The sequence below is a fragment of the Canis aureus genome, chromosome 11 (assembly GCF_053574225.1).
Source record: "Canis aureus isolate CA01 chromosome 11, VMU_Caureus_v.1.0, whole genome shotgun sequence".
Taxonomy (NCBI): domain Eukaryota; kingdom Metazoa; phylum Chordata; class Mammalia; order Carnivora; family Canidae; genus Canis; species Canis aureus.
In genome coordinates this window covers 45760759-45783968 of record NC_135621.1, presented here as the reverse complement: position 1 = coordinate 45783968, position 23210 = coordinate 45760759, and the positions used below count along the sequence as shown (strand labels likewise).

Here is a 23210-nt window from a genome sequence, read left to right as displayed (position 1 = left end):
TGGGGATGCCATCTGTGGCACTTTGGAGAGAGTCTGGCTTTAAAATTTTTTGAAGTCTCTTTAAGGGAAAACATACAGAATAACATTGTCCACTCTCTGAACTAATGACACAATGTATCTTATAAAAGAAACAAAGATGCAGAATGGAGGAAAGTGGATAGGAAAAGCAATGATGGTTCCTATTTCACTAATCGGGAAGAAAAGATTGTCAGGCAGATTCATAATTTGGCCAGAAAATGCCTTGCACCGTTTGGGTTGATTTTTTTTTTTAAAGCAACAGTAACAGTACAACAATTATAGAAATGAAAGCCTGGCACATACTTGCTTGGCTCTGAGGGAGGCCATAAGCCCAGCCCTTTTAATGCCTCTTAAAGAAATACGAAATTTTCTTTTATCCCACATGATGGTGTGATCCAATTCCTGCTCCAGCAGCCCCAACGTATCATCTGTTGGAGTCTTTAAGTTTACGGCACAGAAGGAAACTGTCAGCTCCTCTCCCTTTCTACAGGACATTCACATTTGCATACTCAACAGACGGTACAAGCCTCAAAGGCCATATTCCCCCAAATGCAATAATCCTACTCTCAAAATACAAAAGATATAATAGTAGCATGAAAATATTCTTACCCCGATGAAGGCTGGCTCCAGCTGTGGCTTAGTAAGTCAAAAACTAGTAAACTTGCTTGTAATAACATCCTAAAAATTCCAAAGGTTATTTTCCCCCATCCACAGTTAAAAAGCCATCTCCTACAGAACAATGTCACATCTGTGAAGTGTCCAGATTAAGGCAAGAGGTTTCTTGCTTCTAGTAATTTGTCTGGTTAGAGATTAAAGAAAAAAATCTGTCTTGAAGCTGTCAGTTAATATTTTGTAACTCAAAAAAAAAAAAAAAAAAAAAGCAAAGCCATCTTCATGCTTCACAGCAGAACTGTGTGATTTTTAAACAGAGGTAAATTCTTCTCCATATCAGGTATCTGATAGTTTTTTTTGCATTTTAGCGCGAGGCAAGCAAACAAAAGGTTATCCACGAAGTTTCAAATGCATGTTAGTAACATAAAGTGAAGTTAGCTTTCTTTGATATCAAATTACCTACATATCTCACTGAAAATACAAAATCCTTCTTGCAATTAATAAAGAATTGTGGTATTCTAACAAAGCTGGAAGCGTAGGATCTTCAAATTCCAAATCTTTCCATTCCTGGATGAGCTTTGGTATTCAGATGTTAATAGGATGCCTGCTTTTTTTTGGCCAGTGTTCAGGCTAAAGAGTCTGTGAAACAGACTTTTTCCATCCTATGACCTCAGTTTTAGGATTTCTTTCTTGCAAAATGTTAGTTATTTTACTTGGCAGGTTGCCAGAACACATTCTTACTTTCTCCTCTTTATCTCTTTTCACTTCTCTTTTCTCTCCCTTCTTCACCTTGTCTATCTTCTATTCTTTGATAAAGTATGGATTTAAATTAAAGTCCACTCCAAACACCATGAAAGGGTAGGTGTTTGGCAGGGTCCCTAGAATTAGCAAATAAAAATACAGGCTGTCCAGTTAAATTTGAAGTTCAGGTAAAAAATGAATAATTTTTAAAATATAAATATGTCCCAAAAATTGCACAGGACATATGTATGCTAAAAAAATTATTCCCAAATACTGCATGGGATATACTAATACAAAAAATTATTCCTTGTTACTCTGAAATTCAAATTCAACTGTGTGTCTTGTATTTTATCTGGCAATACTAGTTTGGAGGTTAGACAGAAGGGATAAAAAACAACAAAGACATCTATTTACAACTGGAAGATGAGAAATTTCCATTCCTATCCTTCTAAATGCTTTTTGTCCAGGTATAACTCTCTATGGCACTGGTTTATTTTTGGCTCATCCAGTTATACTAGCAGCTCCACTGAGACACCACATCCTGATACTGACTGCAGAAGTCCATAGGGTTTGAGCTCTGGATCACCTGAGTCCAGAACTCACAAAATGAGTCCTGAAGACAGCATGAGACTGTAGTTCAGCCACAAATTCATACAAATACTCAAGTTTTAATCGATCATTCTCTTTTGAAATTTGTACATCAAATTTAATATTTTCAAAGGCACTGAGTTTTCTCTCTGTAGTACCCACTTGGAGGCAATTTAGCATGACTAGTAATAGTCATTACTAGGAAAAACAACAGAATTCAATTGTATTTGGAAATGTAGTAAAATGATCGCCTCTTGGACATTTTGAAAGGGAAGATGAAAATACTGATATCCTCCAGACATTTAAAGATAAGATGAAGATCTTAATTACATTAATGATTAATTCAAGTATATTTTCCAACATCTAAGTACACCCAGGGGTGATACGTAATTCAGAAATGCAAAGGCATATCGATAGTCAGTATTTTGAAAATATGTTGAAGTCTGACATCCAGAATGGAGACTATATAGAAGTGTGGTTAGAAGCACGGGTTCAGGAATCAAACTGAGCTCAAATCCCAGCTTTGTCACACACTAGCTGTGTGACGCTGGGCAAGTTACTTACCCTCTCTGTGCATCATTTCCCTTATCTGTAAATGGGGATAACCATTCCAGAGAGCTGTGAGGATGATATGAGTAAAATGCTTAGAACAGTACCCAGCACATAATAAAGTGCTCAGTAAATTTTGGGGGTGAGGATAGTAGTGCAAACTGTCAATAAGAAAAAAACCTCACAAAATCAGAGATTGGCTCCATTTTTACAATTGGCCCAGGATAAAATGATTTTTTTTTTCCTACAGCCGCATGGATAATATATTCATATTTTTAAAATTACAAATGACAGTATTTTATGTATTTATCCATTAAAAAAATCTTCTCTTTGTTTTCAGAGTATACAACTTCTCAGGTTGTGTGAAATTAGCATCAGATTATTTCAAGAAGTGAAGTTATATGGTTAACAGTTCTACCCAACTATTGGTTGTTTTTCTTTCTCACCCTGCTTATTATTCTCTTTACTCTCCCAAACTCCAAAAGCAAATGAATAACATTCTTTCCCCCATTGCTACAAGCCAATTAATCTAACTCAATCCCTAGCTATAGTGTTAAACAGACTTTCAAATGAAATAGTCCCCAGTCACTGGGTTTCCTGCCATCTGGTCACTTTGAACTTCATTTGTTTGTGTTTTGAACCCGGAATGGAGTCCAGCAGTGCTAGGTCTACTCTACAACACAGCTCAGGTGTCTGCAGTCTGAGGCAGTGTCAAAGAAAGAGTGCTTTCAAGTCAGATACCTCTAGGGTAATATCCTGGCTTGGCCATACTACCTGTGGGAGCTCTCTGAGACTCACTTTCTTTATCTATAAAAGGAGAGATTCTAATACTATCTACTTTTTTGGGTTGCTATGAAGATTCAAAGAGTCAATTCATCTACAGGGTGAGCCTATGTTCCAGTTTACACCTGTCATTCCTCCATCACTGTTATATTATATAGTTAGTCCATTTTTATAAGGCATTTAGCATACAGACCAGCTAGTTACTATTCAGTATTTGTTACCTCTTAATCATGATAGACTAACGCCTTTACTATTCTAAAAAAATATTTTAAATCCCACCAAGTCCTCATTTTTAAAGCAGGAATGGCCTTTTTAACATCGAAAGATGAGTGTATGTGTGTGAAAGTTTGGTCACCTGCCCATTTTCCCTACATTCCCTGTCCCTTTTTGTATTTTTCAGCTGTTTAAGAAGCTAAAAGTGGGGGTGGCATTCTCTGTGGTAGAACCTTGAGGGCAGAGGCTTAAATATTTTACATGCTTTGGGGGATCATGTGAGTACTGCTTTAGCAAAATATACTCTGCCAACAGCAGAAGGCCCTCTGAGGTGAGCAGGTGGGCCAGGGCTGGGAAGCTGTCCTTTTACTTCTGCCAGCTATTTGGATTGTCAGATGAATTCCAGGCTCCAGCCCCTGCTCTTTCCAAGATCTCCATCACTGTGCAGTAATGCCATGCTTCCTCATTGTCTATAATCAGGCTTCCTCCAGCCTCCCCCCGTCCCCCTCCTCACCCCAAGCTCTTTGGGACACAATCTATCTGACGATATGAAGGGAGGGCAGGTATTAAAGGGCTTTTAGGTAAATACCAGGCTTTGTGTAGAAACCGATTTCTCCCTTAAAATCACTTCTGCTTCATGTGCCCTCTGCACCAGGTCCCAGATTGAAAGTGGTTCCTGCAAGTGGTTCTGGAGCCAGCCGACTTAGCTAAAATCTAGGCCACTGACAACTGTGAAATCTCTTTGAGCCAACTCGCAGCTCTGAGACCTCGATTTTCTGTTCTATAATATGGGATGTAATAATGTAATAATACACCTCATTGGATTATTGTTAAGAATTAAGTAAGATAACATGTCTAGTACAGCGTCTGGCACAAAATAGGCATTTAATGCCTACAAAGTATCATAATAGTACCAGGCTGCCTGGGAAGGGATCAGCATTAGAGGCAAAGAGAATCTGTGATCTGGGGGTGGGAGGAGGAGGGTTGGGAGAATTCAGTTTGTAAATATAAAAGCTCTGCATTTTGGAGGTTTAGATCTTAATTAAAATCTGTACAAGAGAAAGGACAAATCTCGGTAGTGGTGTTTCTGAAAGAAGATACAGAAAGTGCTCAGCAAATGTATTCCAACCATCCTTTGTGTTATTTCGAATTCATTCATTGATTCGTACCAACAATATCTTATTATGTAGGTATTATGTTCTAAATAGCTGGGCAAAGCTTCAGCACAAAAGCATGAAGAAGCTTTATAAAAGAAAACATTTGGAAGAAGCATAATCAGTCTGTTAATGCCAGGCAATATTTATTGATTACCGACTGCAATCAATAAATATGGTAATATTTATTGATTTACCATGTTCTCGCATGGCCCAAGTGACTCCTCAGAAAAACGCTGCCATCTGCTAAAGCCACTGCGAATACAGAGTAGCTGAAGTTTATTAATTAATGTCTCTGTGGACTGGAATTGCTCATTGCAGAGGTGCCATCTAGAAACTGTGTCCACTTTAATCGTTAAATGAAGGAAGCAGATGCTTATGTGATCTAATTAGGGGTCGCTGAAAAACCTCCTTCTCGTATAACTTACACTCCAACTATCTACCTTCTTAAGCCTCTGAAGGAGTCCTAAAATCTGAGTTGTCAGGCCTTTGAGCTCAAGCTTTCCTTGGCCCTGTGAGAATGCTTATAGGTTCTCTGAGGGCAGTACTGCAGGGTATAAACAAGTCACATTCCAACAGTGTGAGCCTGTGGCAATGCTGAGTGGGATACAGACTCACTGGATACAAATCTCTGGACAAGCTTTTCATACTCTTTCAGTCTCAGGAAGAACTCCCCTTCTGAGGAAGTCATTTACACAGGTGACTGAGCGAGGGTTGGAAGCATGGCGGGGCCAGTACACATTTTCTTCTCCTGCCTCCACCTTCGGCACAGACTATCTCATTAGTTGGTCAGTAGCCTATAGTGTGATATGGATATTGGCTGGCAAAGGTGGATTGGTGTGGCTTGACCTGTATTTTAAAATATTAAATAGGGATAGAAAATGTCAAGAGTAGTTATAGGTAATGTTTTGTGATTCTGTTCTTTCAGTACACACACTTTCATAGGATATGATGTAAAATATACTTCTGATTGTGCAGGGTATGTTCAAAAAGGATGAAATGAGTATATATCCAAAATAACTAAAGGCAGGAATTCGATGAGGTATTCACATACTCATCTTGTAAGCAGCATTATTTGCAACAGGTAAAAAGTAGAAGCAGCCCAGGTGTCCACTGATGGATGAATGGAAACACAAAATGTATATACACACCATGGAATATTATTCCACTATGTATATATGCACCACAGAATGTTATTCAGTGCATAACATTCATTTTATGTTTTCCAGAAAAACAAATTCCTTTTAGAAAGGAAAGAACTGACACACACTACAACATGGACGAAACTTTGAAGACATTATGCTAAGTGAAATAAATCAGACACAAAAGGATAAATACTATGATTCCACCTATGCGAGGTCCCTAGTGTAGTCAAATTCATAGAGACAGGAAGTAGAGTGGTGGTTGCCAGGGACCAGGGGAGGGGGAAATGGGAGTTAATGGCTTTGGCCATTCTTTAATTCAGCATATTAGCAGAGTTTCCATTTGGGAAGATCAAAGGAGTTCTGTGGATGGATAGTAGTAATGATTACACAACAATGTGACTGTGCTTAATGCTACTAACCTGTACACTTAAAAATGGTTAAGATGGTAGATTTTATGTTACATGTATTTTTATCACAGTTCAAATTTTAAAAAGACATTAAGTTATCAAAAAAAAAATACTGAGAAACCCTAACCTAGATAACATTCTGGGAGGAGCCTGGATATAAAGGAAAGAGAAAATGTGAGTCTCTGGGGAACCAAATGGGTCAGGGAATACACTCTCCAGTTTTTCTGAAGAATTCTCTTTTGTGACCTCTGGGACCATGGGCCTTCCAGTCTGGCGTAAGAGCACAAAAGAAAAGGTTTGCAATCTTGTTCTGTGATGGCATAATTTCCAGTCTACATTTTTGGGTTCATTTCGTATTTTAATCTGAGAGTACAAGCAATATGACAGCCACGTCTAGTTTCCCCCTCAGGTAAAACTGATACACACACCTCTTCTCTTTCAACAAGCCTGTCCAGCCTTGGACTCATTGGTATCTGAGGGCTGGGTCAAGGTCTTCCTTCACTGAATAAACCATATGTCTCAAAAGGCCTTCAGCCTAAGTTTGTTCATCTACACAATAAGGGGGTCCAAGGAGCCCTAAAGTCCCTTCCTATCATATTTTTTTATTTTTTGTATCTGAGAGTTGAAGAAACAGAATCTGGCCAATCTTTTCTAGGTAAAGGCTGTACACCAGGTTTCTCATTTTCTTAGCAGACAGAATCCTGGCAAATTACTTAAACAGATACGGAAAGGAAGTCTCTGGGGGCAGACACCTCATAGACTAAAAGAACAGCCACAGTTCATTATTTTAGATATGGAATACTGTGGCCAAAATAAATATCAGGAAGGTTTCAAACTTCTCTGAAAACACACATGCACATGCACACACACACACGCAAACTATAAAACCATCTTTTAGTAACAGTTCTCAAATCAACTTTGATCTCTCAACTTCCAGAACCTATTATACAATCAGTTTGTGTAACCTTATTATTAAAGGCACATGTATAAATGACAGATTTCTTTGTGTTTCAGATACAATTGTTTCTCTGTGTATTTTTCCCTTCATATTTAACATTTTCTAAGACAATGCTCTACAATGAGCATAAGAAATTTTTTTAATAAATATGGTCATGGACTATTTATGTCCCTCCAAAATTTATACGCTGAAATTCTAACCACCAAGTGATGGTATTAGGAGGCCCTCTGGGAAGTAATTAGAATTAATGCTCTTATAAGAAGGAATATAATAAAGCTTGCTTCCTCTCTCTCTCTGCTCTCTGCCATGTGAGGACACAGCAAGATGGCCATCTGCAAACCAGGAAGCGGGCCCTCATCAGATGTTGGATCTGCCAAGCACCTTGATCCTAGACTTCTTGGCCTCCAGAACTGTGAGAAGTAAATTTCTATTGCTTGTAAACCACACAGACTATAGTAGTTTGTTAGAGCAACCTGAACTGACAAAGACAAATATTTTTTCATTGATATGAATACTTTTCATCTTTAAACTTTTTATCTTTAAAAATGACTCATACACCTGGAATGGATCTTTGGGCATCATCTAGACCCACTCTGTTCTACCAATCAATGGCAGCCACACCTTCCAAGACATTTAAAAACATTAGTCAGTGGTAAATTTTTTAGCCTTCTCCAGGCCATGCATTCTTCAAAGGGAGATGTAAGGCCATGTGCTCCTTGCCTAAGATCCCATTGTCTGAAATTAGAGAAAACTCATACTGGTTAACATCTCTGAAGCAGTCTGACCACTAGCTTTTCTTCTTCACTGCCTCAGCTCTACTAGAAGACCTTTTGAAATCTTTTTTTAAAAATATTATTCATTTATGAGAGAGAGAGAGAGAGAGAGGCAGAGACACAGGCAGAGAGAAGCAAGCTCCATGCAGGGAGCCCAATGTGGGACTCGATCCTAAGACCGTGGGATCATGCCCTGAGCTGAAGGCAAACGCTCAACTGCTGAGCCAGCCAGGCGTCCCCCTTTTGAAATCTTTATTTTTATCACCCTTCACCTCTTCTCAGTTTACTTTTTTTTAAAGGAAAGATTAAAATTCTAACTGAATTTGATCTGATCATTACCAACTGCTAAGATAGGGTTGTTTTCTACCTTTTATAAGTCATGAATCCTGTTATGATTGCAGTACTAATGTTTATTGGGTGCCTCCCAGGTAACTGGCACTTTCCATATATTAATTTCAACTACTGTATTAACTTTGGAGAAAGAACACTGCATGAGTCATTCTAATCCAGTTTGAGTTTATAATAATTTCTAAGTCTTTTATTGTACCATGTGCACCTGACAGACCATTCTTTTTCTGCTTCATTTGTTTATTTATTTTTTTTCTCCTAGGAAATGAATATTTGGTGTTTGATTCCACTTCATTTATTTTTTTAAGATTTTATTTATTCATGAGACACACAGAGAGAGAGAGAGAGAGAGAGAGAGAGTGAGGTAGGCAGAGACACAGGCAGAGGGAGAAGCAGGCTCCATGTAGGGAGCCTGATGTGGGACTCGATCTCGGGTCTCCAGGATCACACACTGGGCCGAAGGCAGGCACTAAATTGCTGAGCCACCCAGGGATCCCCACTTCTTTCATTTATGAAGGTGCTATCAAATCTTCATGTAGTCTTTAACATCACAGGTGCTTTGTTCAATGAAGGGTCATATACAAATGTAGAAGGGTCTTGCCTCAGGATTCTTCTACAAGTGAATGTCATTGATCTTGTCAAAATATGGCCTTCGCAGTATCTTGGGAATCTCCACTTGCTCGTTATTTCTAGAACTTTTCTAGTACAGATGACAACCTGGCAGGATCTGAACCTACTCTTCCTCTGCAGGCACCACCTTACTTGCTTGTTCTTCCTGCCCTGGTTATTGTCTCCAGAGAAACTTCAGAAGAGTTCAAAGATAGGAGTAGAGTGGGACAGAGGTTAAGAGCTTGGTTGCAGGTTCTGAATCTTGGGTTTAAATCCTGGCTTTGGCACTTAAAAGCTATATAGAGCAGAAACCTTATTCTCTTCTTTTTGCCTGTAAGATAAGGTGCTATTGGATTTTTGCTAAAAATTAGAAGTGATAAAACGTAAAGCGTTAAGACTAGTACTTGGTCAAGGTAAAACCTCAAAACAGGTCAATTATTATTATCACCAGGTAGAAAAGCTGCCACATAAATTTATCCTTTCTGTAAATTAATTGTTATTTAATTGAGGTATAATTTATAGACAGTGAAATGCAGAGAACTTAAGTGTAAAATTCAGTGGAGTTTTGTTAAATGTATATTCTTCTCACATAGCCCAAATTAAGATATAGAACTTTTCGGAGGGGGAGGAGCAAGATGGCGGAAGAGGAGGGTCCCCAAATCACCTGTCTCCACCAAATTACCTAGAAAACCTTCAAATTATCCTGAAAATCTATCAATTCGGCCTGAGATTTAAAGAGAGACCAGCTGGAAGGCTACAGTGAGAAGAGTTCGCGCATCTATCAAGGTAGGAAGACGGGGAAAAAGAAATAAAGACACAAAAGGCCTCCAAGGGGGAGGGGCCCCGCGAGGAGCCGGGCTGAGGCCGGGGCGAGTGTCCCCAGGACAGGAGAGCCCCGTCCCGGAGGAGCAGGAGCTGCACCGACCTTCCCGGGCGGAAAGGGGCTCGCGGGGAGGTGGAGCAGGACCCAGGAGGGCGGGGATGCCCTCGGGCTCCCGGGGACAGTAACAGACACCTGCGCCCCGGGAGATGCGCCGAGCTCCCTAAGGGCTGCAGCGCGCAGGGCCGGACCGGAGCAGCTCGGGGGGCTCGGGGGCGGCTCCGCGGAGGGGGCTGCACCACCGGGAGCGCGAATCCACCAGCTCAGGCTCCGAAGCACAGGGCGCCGGGACACAGCCCAGGATCCGGCCTCCCCCTGGAACAGGCAGAGGCTGGGAGGGCCCAGGACAGCAAGGACGCTCCTGCCCCAGCTGAGCAGATCAGCGGCCCCGCCCCGGAGCCTCCAGGCCCTGCAGACGGAGAGCTCCGGAGTTACTGCCGGAGCTGAATCCAGGTTTCCAGAGCTGGCCCCGCCACTGGGGCTGTTCCTCCTGGGGCCTCACGGGGTAAACAACCCCCACTGAGCCCTGCACCAGGCGGGGGGCAGAGCAGCTCCCCCAAGTGCTAACACGTGAAAATCAGCACAACAGGCCCCTCCCCCAGAAGACCAGCTAGACGGACAAGTTCCAGGGGAAGCCAAGGGACTTAAAGTATACAGAATCAGAAGATACTCCCCGTGGTTCTTTTTTGTTTTGTTTTGTTTTGCTTTTTGATTTGTTTCCTTCCCCCACCCCCTTTTTTCTCCTTTCTTTTTCTTTCTCTTTTTCTTCTTTTTTTTTCTTTTTTTTTTCCCTTTTTTTTCTCTTTCTCTTTTCTTTCCCTCTTTCTCTCCTCTCTTTTTCTCTTTTTCCCAATACAACTTGCTTTTGGCCACTCTGCACTGAGCAAAATGACTAGAAGGAAAACCTCACCTCAAAAGAAAGAATCAGAAACAGTCCTCTCTCCCACAGAGTTACAAAATCTGGATTACAATTCAATGTCAGAAAGCCAATTCAGAAGCACTATTATACAGCTACTGGTGGCTCTAGAAAAAAGTATAAAGGACTCAAGAGACTTCATGACTGCAGAATTTAGAGCTAATCAGGCAGAAATTAAAAATCAATTGAATGAGATGCAATCCAAACTAGAAGTCCTAACGACGAGGGTTAACGAGGTGGAAGAACGAGTGAGTGACATAGAAGACAAGTTGATGGCAAAGAGGGAAACTGAGGAAAAAAGAGACAAACAATTAAAAGACCATCAGGATAGATTAAGGGAAATAAACGACAGCCTGAGAAAGAAAAACCTATGTTTAATTGGGGTTCCTGAGGGCGCCGAAAGGGACAGAGGGCCAGAATATGTATTTGAACAAATTCTAGCTGAAAACTTTCCTAATCTGGGAAGGGAAACAGGCATTCAGATCCAGGAAATAGAGAGATCCCCCCTAAAATCAATAAAAACCGTTCAACACTTCGACATTTAATAGTGAAGCTTGCAAATTCCAAAGATAAAGAGAAGATCCTTAAAGCAGCAAGAGACAAGAAATCCCTGACTTTTATGGGGAGGAGTATTAGGGTAACAGCAGACCTCTCCACAGAGACCTGGCAGGCCAGAAAGGGCTGGCAGGATATATTCAGGGTCCTAAATGAGAAGAACATGCAACCAAGAATACTTTATCCAGCAAGGCTCTCATTCAAAATGGAAGGAGAGATAAAGAGCTTCCAAGACAGGCAGCAACTAAAAGAATATGTGACCTCCAAACCAGCTCTGCAAGAAATTTTAAGGGGGACTCTTAAAATTCCCCTTTAAGAAGAAGTTCAGTGGAACAGTCCACAAAAACAAGGACTGAATAGATATCATGATGACACTAAACTCATATCTCTCAATAGTAACTCTGAATGTGAACGGGCTTAATGACCCCATCAAAAGGCGCAGGGTTTCAGACTGGATAAAAAAGCAGGACCCATCTATTTGCTGTCTACAAGAGACTCATTTTAGACAGAAGGACACCTACAGCCTGAAAATAAAAGGTTGGAGAACCATTTACCATTCGAATGGTCCTCAAAAGAAAGCAGGGGTAGCCATCCTTATATCAGATAAACTAAAATTTACCCCAAAGACTGTAGTGAGAGATGAAGAGGGACACTATCTCATACTTAAAGGATCTATTCAACAAGAGGACTTAACAATCCTCAATATATATGCCCCGAATGTGGGAGCTGCCAAATATATAAATCAATTATTAACCAAAGTGAAGAAATACTTAGATAATAATACACTTATACTTGGTGACTTCAATCTAGCTCTTTCTATACTCGATAGGTCTTCTAAGCACAACATCTCCAAAGAAACGAGAGCTTTAAATGATACACTGGACCAGATGGATTTCACAGATATCTACAGAACTTTACATCCAAACTCAACTGAATACACATTCTTCTCAAGCGCACATGGAACTTTCTCCAGAATAGACCACATATTGGGTCACAAATCGGGTCTGAACCGATACCAAAAGATTGGGATTGTCCCCTGCATATTCTCAGACCATAATGCCTTGAAATTAGAACTAAATCACAACAAGAAGTTTGGAAGGACCTCAAACACGTGGAGGTTAAGGACCATCCTGCTAAAAGATAAAAGGGTCAACCAGGAAATTAAGGAAGAATTAAAAAGATTCATGGAAACTAATGAGAATGAAGATACAACCGTTCAAAATCTTTGGGATGCAGCAAAAGCAGTCCTAAGGGGGAAATACATCGCAATACAAGCATCCATTCAAAAACTGGAGAGAACTCAAATACAAAAGCTAACCTTACACATAAAGGAGCTAGAGAAAAAACAGCAAATAGATCCTACACCCAAGAGAAGAAGGGAGTTAATAAAGATTCGAGCAGAACTCAACGAAATCGAGACCAGAAGAACTGTGGAACAGATCAACAGAACCAGGAGTTGGTTCTTTGAAAGAATTAATAAGATAGATAAACCATTAGCCAGCCTTATTAAAAAGAAGAGAGAGGAGACTCAAATTAATAAAATCATGAATGAGAAAGGAGAGATCACTACCAACACCAAGGAAATACAAACGATTTTAAAAACATATTATGAACAGCTATACGCCAATAAATTAGGCAATCTAGAAGAAATGGACGCATTCCTGGAAAGCCACAAACTACCAAAACTGGAACAGGAAGAAATAGAAAACCTGAACAGGCCAATAACCAGGGAGGAAATTGAAGCAGTCATCAAAAACCTCCCAAGACACAAGAGTCCAGGGCCAGATGGCTTCCCAGGGGAATTTTATCAAACGTTTAAAGAAGAAACCATACCTATTCTCCTAAAGCTGTTTGGAAAGATAGAAAGAGATGGAGTACTTCCAAATTCGTTCTATGAGGCCAGCATCACCTTAATTCCAAAACCAGACAAAGACCCCACCAAAAAGGAGAATTACAGACCAATATCCCTGATGAACATGGATGCAAAAATTCTCAACAAGATACTGGCCAATAGGATCCCACAGTACATTAAGAAAATTATTCACCATGACCAAGTAGGATTTATCCCTGGGACACAAGGCTGGTTCAACACCCGTAAAACAATCAATGTGATTCATCATATCAGCAAGAGAAAAACCAAGAACCATATGATCCTCTCATTGGATGCAGAGAAAGCATTTGACAAAATACAGCATCCATTCCTGATCAAAACTCTTCAGAGTGTAGGGATAGAGGGAACATTCCTCGACATCTTAAAAGCCATCTATGAAAAGCCCACAGCAAATATCATTCTCAATGGGGAAGCACTGGGAGCCTTTCCCCTAAGATCAGGAACAAGACAGGGATGTCCACTCTCACCACTGCTATTCAACATAGTACTGGAAGTCCTAGCCTCAGCAATCAGACAACAAAAAGACATTAAAGGCATTCAAATTGGCAAAGAAGAAGTCAAACTCTCCCTCTTCGCCGATGACATGATACTCTACATAGAAAACCCAAAAGTCTCCACCCCAAGATTGCTAGAACTCATACAGCAATTCGGTAGCGTGGCAGGATACAAAATCAATGCCCAGAAATCAGTGGCATTTCTATACACTAACAATGAGACTGAAGAAAGAGAAATTAAGGAGTCAATCCCATTTACAATTGCACCCAAAAGCATAAGATACCTAGGAATAAACCTAACCAAAGATGTAAAGGATCTATACCCTCAAAACTATAGAACACTTCTGAAAGAAATTGAGGAAGACACAAAGAGATGGAAAAATATTCCATGCTCATGGATTGGCAGAATTAGTATTGTGAAAATGTCAATGTTACCCAGGGCAATATACACGTTTAATGCAATCCCTATCAAAATACCATGGACTTTCTTCAGAGAGTTAGAACAAATTATTTTAAGATTTGTGTGGAATCAGAAAAGACCCCGAATAGCCAGGGGAATTTTAAAAAAGAAAACCATATCTGGGGGCATCACAATGCCAGATTTCAGGTTGTACTACAAAGCTGTGGTCATCAAGACAGTGTGGTACTGGCACAAAAACAGACACATAGATCAGTGGAACAGAATAGAGAATCCAGAAGTGGACCCTGAACTTTATGGGCAACTAATATTCGATAAAGGAGGAAAGACTATCCATTGGAAGAAAGACAGTCTCTTCAATAAATGGTGCTGGGAAAATTGGACATCCACATGCAGAAGAATGAAACTAGACCACTCTCTTTCACCATACACAAAGATAAACTCAAAATGGATGAAAGATCTAAATGTGAGACAAGATTCCATCAAAATCCTAGAGAAGAACACAGGCAACACCCTTTTTGAACTCGGCCACAGTAACTTCTTGCAAGATACATCCACGAAGGCAAAAGAAACAAAAGCAAAAATGAACTATTGGGACTTCATCAAGATAAGAAGCTTTTGCACAGCAAAGGATACAGTCAACAAAACTCAAAGACAACCTACAGAATGGGAGAAGATATTTGCAAATGACATATCAGATAAAGGGCTAGTTTCCAAGATCTATAAAGAACTTATTAAACTCAACACCAAAGAAACAAACAATCCAATCATGAAATGGGCAAAAGACATGAACAGAAATCTCACAGAGGAAGACATAGACATGGCCAACATGCATATGAGAAAATGCTCTGCATCACTTGCCATCAGGGAAATACAAATCAAAACCACAATGAGATACCACCTCGCACCAGTGAGAATGGGGAAAATTAACACGGCAGGAAACAACAAATGTTGGAGAGGATACGGAGAAAAGGGAACCCTCATAAATGTTGGTGGGAATGTGAACTGGTGCAGCCACTCTGGAAAACTGTGTGGAGGTTCCTCAAACAGTTAAAAATATACCTGCCCTACGACCCAGCAATTGCACTGTTGGGGATTTACCCTAAAGATACAAATGCAATGAAACGCCGGGACACCTGCACCCCGATGTTTATAGCAGCAATGGCCACGATAGCCAAACTGTGGAAGGAGCCTCGGTGTCCAACGAAAGATGAATGGATAAAGAAGATGTGGTTTATGTATACAATGGAATATTACTCAGCCATTAGAAACGACAAATACCCACCATTTGCTTCAACGTGGATGGAACTGGAGGGTATTATGCTGAGTGAAGTAAGTCAGTCGGAGAAGGACAAACATTATATGTTCTCATTCATTTGGGGAATATAAATAATAGTGAAAGGGAATATAAGGGAACGGAGAAGAAATGTGTGGGAAATATCAGAAAGGGAGACAGAACGTAAAGACTGCTAACTCTGGGAAACGAACTAGGGGTGGCAGAAGGCGAGGAGGGCGGAGGGTGGGAGTGAATGGGTGATGGGCACTGGGGGTTATTCTGTATGTTAGTAAATTGAACACCAATAAAAAATAAATTAAAAAAAATAAATGCTAAGAAAAAAAAAAGATATAGAACTTTTCTATCACTTTAGAAATTTCATCATGACCCCTTCCAGTCAAACTCCAGCCCTTCACAGCAACCACTGGCAATGAATGAGAGTTCTTGTTGCTCCATATCCTTGTCAGCATTTGGTGTTGTCAATGTTCTGGATTTGGGCCATTCTAATGGCCATTCTAGTAGTAGTATTTCATTGTTTAAATTTACATTTTCCTGATGACATATGGAGTAAGAGCATCTATTCACATGAAGGTCTTTGGTTCATTTTAAAATCGGGTTGTTTTCTTATTGTTGAATTTTAAGAATTCTTTGTATATTTTGGATACCTGTCTTTTATCAGATGTGTCTTTCACATGTATTTTCTCCCAGTTTTATTCTCTTGACATTGTTTTGTCTCCTTATTCTCATCTTTTCAATCTTTTTCACATTGTTTTTCATGGAGCATATGTTCTTAATTTCAATGAAATCCAGTTTACCAATTATTTATTTCATGGATTATTCCTTTGGTGGTGTATCTAAAAAGTCATCACTATACCCAAGGTCATCTAGGTTTTTTTTCCTATAATATCTTCTAGGAGTTTTATAGTTTTATGTTTTATATATTTAAGTCTGTAATTCATTTTGAGTTAACTTTTGTGAGGGGCAGAAGGTCTGTCTAGATTCAATTTTTTTCTATGGTGTTCCAGCACCATTTGTTGAAAATATTTTGGTACATTGTACTGTCTTTGCTCCTTTGTCAAAGATCAGTCGACTATATTTATGTGGGTCTATTCTGTTCCACTGATCTATTTCTCTATTCTTTTGCCAAAACCACACTGTCTTGATTACTATTGCTTTATAGTAAGTCTTGGGAGTGGGATAGCTTTAGTCCTCCAATGTTGCTTTTCTCTTTCAATATCGTGTTGGCTCTTCTGGGTCTTCTGCCTCTCCATATAAACTTTAGGATCAGCTTGTTGATATTTACAAAATAAATTGCTGGAATTTTTATTGTGATTGCTTTGAATCTACAGATCAAGTCGAGAAGTTTGTGGACTTTTGATTACAAGTATTCCATAGTGTGAATATACCATAGTTATTTATCCATTCACCAGTCGATGGATATTGGGGTTGCTTCCAGTTTTTGACTTTTATGAATAAAGCCAATACAAATACTCTTGTACAAATCTCTTTTTTCCCATTTTTTTCTGCACGAATGCCCACAAAGGGAATTGCTGGGTCATGTAATAAATGTGTGTCTAGGAAACAGTCAAATGGTTTTCAGAAACAGTTACACCATTTTACTTTTCTATCAGCAATGCATGAGATTTCCAACTGCTCCAGATCCTTGCCACTATTTGATGTTGTCAGTCCTTTCAATTTTAGCCATTCTAGTGGGTGTTGTGGTATATCATTATGGCTTTAATTTGTATTTCCCTGAAGATGTATGTTATTGAAATAACATCTTTTAAGTCATTAAAGTGAAATGTATCTTTTAAGCTGCTTGCTAGCCATTTGTGTATATTCTTTTGTCTGTTTGAGGAGGTTGCCCATTTGAAACATTTGTTTATCATTTTGTTATTGAATTTTCAGAGTTCCCTAGGTATTCTGTATACAAATTATTTGTCAGATATATGTATTGCAAATATATTCTCCCAGTTTGTGTCTTGCCCTGTCATTTTGATGAGAAGATATTTTTAATTTTGAGGAAGTCCAATTCAACAGGATTTTTTTTCTTTTTTTTTAGGATTTTCTTTTATATTGTATGTTTTTGTGACTTCTGTGAGACATCTTTGCCTATCTCAGGTTTTGAAGATATTCTCCTATGTTTTCCTCTAGAAGCTTTATAGTTTTAGCCTTTATATTGAAGTCTATGATTTATCTCAATTGTGTGTGGTGTGAGATTCCTATTTTTACCCCCAGCAGTTGCTCCAACACTATTTGTTGAAAGCATTTGGCTTTTGCCACTGAACTGCTTGGGGGTTTTGTGAAAGATCAAGTGACTATATAGGTATGGTTCTATTTCTAGACTCTATTTTGTTCCATTGATTTATTTGTCTGTTCTTATGTTAATGCCACACTATATTACTTCGGTTTTATAAGTCTTAAAATTAGGAACCATAAGGCCTTCAACCTTGTTCTTCAAGACTGTTTTTGACTAATAGATCCTTCACTTTTCTATAAAAATTTTAGAATCAACTTGTCATTTTCTATAAAAGTGTCCTGCTAGCCATCTGATCAAGATGGTGTTGAATCTACAGAACAATATGAAAAGAAGTGACATGTTAACATAATTAATTCCTCCAATTTGTGAACATCTGTCCATTTATTTAGGTCTCAAATTTCTCTCATCAATGTTTTAGTTTTCAGAGTACAAGTTTTATGTCTTTTGCTAGATTTATTATGTATTTTGTCATTGTAAATAAAATTCCATTTAAAATTTCATTTTCTGGAATGCCTGGATGGTTCAGTGGTTAGGTGTCTGCCTTTGGCTCAGGGTGTGATCCCAGGCTCCTGGGATCGAATTCTGCATGGGCTTCTCACAGGGAGCCTTCTTCTCCCTCTGCCTATGTCTCTGCCTCTATCTCTCTCTGTGTCTTTCATGAATAAATAAAATCTTTAAAAAATGTCATTTTCCAATTCCTTATTGCTAATAAATAAAAATACAACTGAGTTTTGTAGGGTGACCTTGCTTAATTCATTTACTGATTCTATTAGTTGCTTATTAGATTTCTGAGGATTTTCTCTATAAACAATCATTCTTGTCAATCTTTATGTTTTTCAGTTCCTTTTCTTGCCTTATTGCACTGACTAGAAATAGTACAATGTTGAATACAGGTGATAAGCGCAAACATCACTGCTATGTTTCCAATCTTAGGAGGAAAGTGTTTGGTGTTTCATTATTAAATATGATGTTAGCAGTAGGTTTTTTATTCTATTTTTAGATTTTATTTATCCATGAGAGACACAGAGAGAGAGGCAGAGACACAGACAGAGGGAGAAGCAGGCTCCTTGTGGGGAGCCTAATGTGGGACTTGATCCCAGAACCCTGGGATCATGATCTGAGCCACCCAGGCAACCCACTAGTAGGGTTTTTCTTTTTTTTAATTGTAGATGCCCTTTACCAGGTTGACTAAGTTTCTTTTTTGTCTTGGCTTGCTGAGATTTGCTAAAAATCATGAGTGTTAATTATGCCAAATGCTTTCTCTTCATCCATTTAAAAGATCAAGGTTTTTCTCCTTTATTCTATTAATATGGTGGATTACAATTAATTTTTCTGTTAAACCAACCATACATCCCTGTGATAAACCCCACTGAGTCATAGTTAATCATATATTTTTTACATATGTCTCTGAGTATACATGCTAACCTTTTTTAAAGAAATTTCAGAATGTTTACAAAGGATACTGGATTATTTTCTTTTAAGGTTTATGTCAGATTTTGGTATCAGGGTTTTACTAGCCTGATACAATCAACTGGGTAGTTTTTCTTCCTCTAACTTCTGAAAGAATTTGTGTAAGATTGGTAGCTTATTTGTTGGTATTTCATTGGCATAAACATTTTTTATTTGAAGTTTTGATAGAATTTACCTGTGAAGCCATCTAACCCTGGAAGAATCTTCTTTGTGTAAAAGTTTTTATTACATATTTAGTTTTTTAAAATAGTAATGGGGCCTTCATATTTTCTAATATTCTTGTGAAAGTTACAGTAAATTGCGTATTTTCAAGGAAAGTGACTATTTCATCTAAATTGTCAAATCAATTGACTAAAGTAGCTCATAATATCCAGTTATTATTGTTAAAACTTCTGTAGGCTATATGTTCATGTCCTGTCTTCTCATTGCTAATGTTGGTAGTTTGTGTTCTCACTCTTTTTTTCTTAATTGCTTTCGTCAGTGTTTGTTAATTTTATTAATCTTCTAAAAGAACTAAATTTTGGCTTCATTGATTTTCTATATTATTTGTTAAGCTCTATTCCTAATTTTTATTATGTTCTTTCTAATTATCTTGGGTTTAATTTATTCTTCTTTTGGTGGCTTCTTAGAGTGGGAACGTAAGTTACTGATATTCAACCTTGTTCTTTTAACACAAGCATATGAAGCTACAAATTTCTTTTTTTGCTTTGCTTATTGTTTTAGTGAATCCTATAATTTTCATAAATTGTGCTTTCATTTTCTCCCAGTTAAACTCACTTTCTAATTTCCCTTGTGATTTATTCTTTAACTCAAAGACTATTTAGATGTTATTTATCAAGTATCTAAATTATTTCTTTGCCATTGACATAATTTAATCATGCTGTGATCATAGAATACACTCTGTAAAGATTTTAATACTATGAATTTATTGATATTTCTTTTCTTGCTCCCAACAAGATCTGTCTTGGGTGAATGCTTCATGTATACTTGATGAGATTCTGTAATCTGCACTTGTTGGGGGCAGTGTTCTATAAATGTCAATTAGGCCAAAGTAGTTAATGATGTCCAAATAGTCTACATACTTGCTAATATTTTAAGTTTCCTGCTGATTACTGAAGGAAGAGATGTTAAAAACCTGTAACTATTATTAAAGATCTGTTAATAAATACATAATTATGATTGCTTTTTTAAATAACTAACCTTTTTATCATCAGTTAAAGGTCTTTATCTAAAGGTCTATTTGGCAATATTAATAGTGTCACATTGGTTTTCTTATACTTACTGTTAACACAGTCTATCTTTTCCACCACCTGGCTTCAAACTATTTGTGTTTTTATATTTAAATTGTGTATCTTGTTGACAGCAGAAAGTCTTGATTTATGCCAATTTGATACCCTTTGCCTTTTAACTGGAGTTTTTGGTCCATTTATATTTAATGCAAGTATTGATTGGGCTGGGATAAGATTTACTATTTTTTTTATTTCTTTTATATCCATAACTTCTGCTTTTTATTTCTGTTCTTTCTTTCCTCTCATGTATTGTATTAACCTAAATTTTTTTATTTTAATTCCTCCAATGACTTAACTCTAGCTATTTATTTTTGGGGGGGGGGGTTGCTTTTAGTTGTTTTTCTATGTATTCTACTATGTATACTTATCACCAAACTTAGATTTGATATTATACTAATTCACATAAAATGTAAGAACCTTGTAGTCATGCAATTCCATTAGCTCTTTCTTATTTTTTGTGCTATTTTTGTCATATTTTCCATCCATATACTATTGACCCTTGAACAAGAAAGGTTTGAACTGTGTGGTTCCACTTATATGAGATTTTTTTTTTCAATAAATACAGTACTATAAGTGTATTTTCTCTTCCTTCTTTTTTAATCATATTTTACTCTATTGTAAGAATACAGTATATAGCAGATAAATGAAATATGTGTCAATTGACTATGTCACCTTTAGAGGCTTACAGTTAACAGCAGGTATTAGTACTTAAGTTTCTGGGGAGTTAAAGGGTTTTTCATTGCATTGTGGGTTTTTCATTGCATTGTGGAGGGGCAGAGTCAGGGCCCCAAGCCCTGCATTGTTCATTGGTCAACTGGACCCTGCAAATCCCAGAAAACAATATTTTAGTTTTTACATTAAACAATCTTTCATGTTTATACATATATTTATTTTTTCCTATATATACTTCCTTCTTATATGGCTAAGTTTCCATCTGATAATATTGCCCTTCAACCTGATTAATTTCCTCTATCATTTGTTGTGGTGTAGGCCTACTGAAATGAATTCTTTCTGATTCTTTTGTATCCAAAAGTCTTTATTTCACCTTCCATTTTGAAGGATATTTTTGCTAGAGTTAAAATTATGGCTTGATAGTTCTCTCTTTAGCTTTTGGTTTTGTTTTTTGTTTTTCAGCACTTTAAAGATGTTTTAGTCTCTGAAGTTTCTAATGGAAATCCTAGTTATATCACTGCTCCTCTGCACATATCATATTTTCTTTCTGTTTCTCTTTATCTTTAGTTTTTAGCAACCTCACAATGTTTTGAGATGTGGTTTTATGTATTTTTTAAATCTTTCTTTGAGTTAGCTGAGTTTCTTGTATTTATAAGTTAATGTTTTTACCCAGTTTAGTAAGCTTTCAGCTATTACTTTTTCAAAAATTTTTTCTGATCTCTTTTTCTGCCCTATCCTTCTGGGACTTCAATTACATGTATATTAGACAATCTGATATTGTCCCATAATGCACTGAGGCTCCATTCATTGTTTTTAAATCTTTATTCTTACTGATCCTCATACTGAATAATTCTTATTGGCTATCTAGTGAAATTTTCATTTCAAATATTGTTCTTTTTATAGTTCCAGAATTTTCATATAGTCCTTCTTTATAGTTTCCATTTCCCTGCTAAGATTTCACTTTTTTCAGTCATTATGATAATTTTTTCCCCTTTACCTCCATGAATATATTATAACAGATGCTTGGAAGTTCTTGTCTGAAAATTCCAACATCTAGGTCATCTCAAAGTCTATTATAGTAACCACTTTTTCTCTTAATTATGGATCACATTTTTCTATTTCTTCACATATCCTTTAATTTTTTATTAGATAGTGAATATTAGATAATGAATGTTAGTCAATGATATGCTATAGAGACTTTAGAGTCTGTTTTAAGACTTTAAGCAATGTTGATATTTTTGTTCTATCACACAAATTATTAGCTGATTGCCTGAAACTTATGCATACTTAGTGTTCCACTTTGTCATATTTCATTTTGGTTTAGTCTTTAGTTTTTAGGATGAGTCCTTTATTCGTAAGGTAGAGCCTCTCTGAGGTTTTAAAAAAAAACACAAAACACAAAAAAACAAAAAAACCTCAAGGTGTTTACCAAGCTGTTATAACTGGATGGGAATCAAAATCCAAACTCTATGGGCAATAGTTGTAGGCATTAGGCAGCAGCTGAAAGCTCTGCTCAGCTTTACAGCTTTCTAAGCTATTGTTTTCCATGGGGCTCAATGGCATCTCCCCCACACTTATGCAGTTTAGTGGTCATCCAAGGATTGAGAGAAATTTATATAAAGAAGTGGAGCTCTATTATATATGGTTCCTTGCTTTCTGGAATTTCCTCCCTTAAAGCTCATCTACTCTGGCAGCCCTGAACTCCACTTTCTAACACTTCAAGCAAATATGAATGTGGCTTTCTCCTTGAATTCCAGTTGCTCTTGGTGGATTGAAGTGCCCTCAGGGGATAAGCTGTATAAATGTAGATCTCAACCAGTCCTTTTCCTTCTTTCAAGGAACAGATATCCAACATTATCTGCCTTCTTTTAGTCAGCCTCTAATGCCTTCAAAAAAACATTTTGTCCAGCATTTATAATAGTTATCTGCAGGAGAGTTAATCTAATATAAGCTCTTCTATTATTGACATAACTGGAACTCTGTCACAGAAATTTTGATTTATGAGTTTGTGTATGTGTGTGTGTATTAAGCATAAATTATACCTTCCATCTTTATGAATACTCATAGGATCTTATTAAATAAGATATCCTGAGGAGATCAAGTATTATCCAGACTACTCTGTCCTGCCAGGCAACGACTATCTTAAACTTGTCATGATTAATCTCCTGTTTTTATTTATTCATTTATTAGT

The 23210-nt window shown here is 37.7% G+C and overlaps 1 protein-coding gene across 4 annotated transcripts in view; it reads right to left on the bottom strand.

Annotated features, from left to right (window-relative positions):
- AFF3 (ALF transcription elongation factor 3) overlaps positions 1-23210 on the bottom strand; it is a 532210-nt gene that overhangs the window by 152122 nt on the left and 356878 nt on the right. For 3 of the 4 annotated variants that reach the window (XM_077915032.1, XM_077915034.1, XM_077915035.1), the window contains one exon: positions 2524-2577. The exons of the other annotated variant lie outside the window; for it this stretch is intronic. In XM_077915032.1, coding sequence (XP_077771158.1) covers positions 2524-2577 — 54 coding nt within the window. The remainder of the gene's footprint in view (positions 1-2523; positions 2578-23210) is intronic. 4 annotated transcript variants of the gene reach the window in all.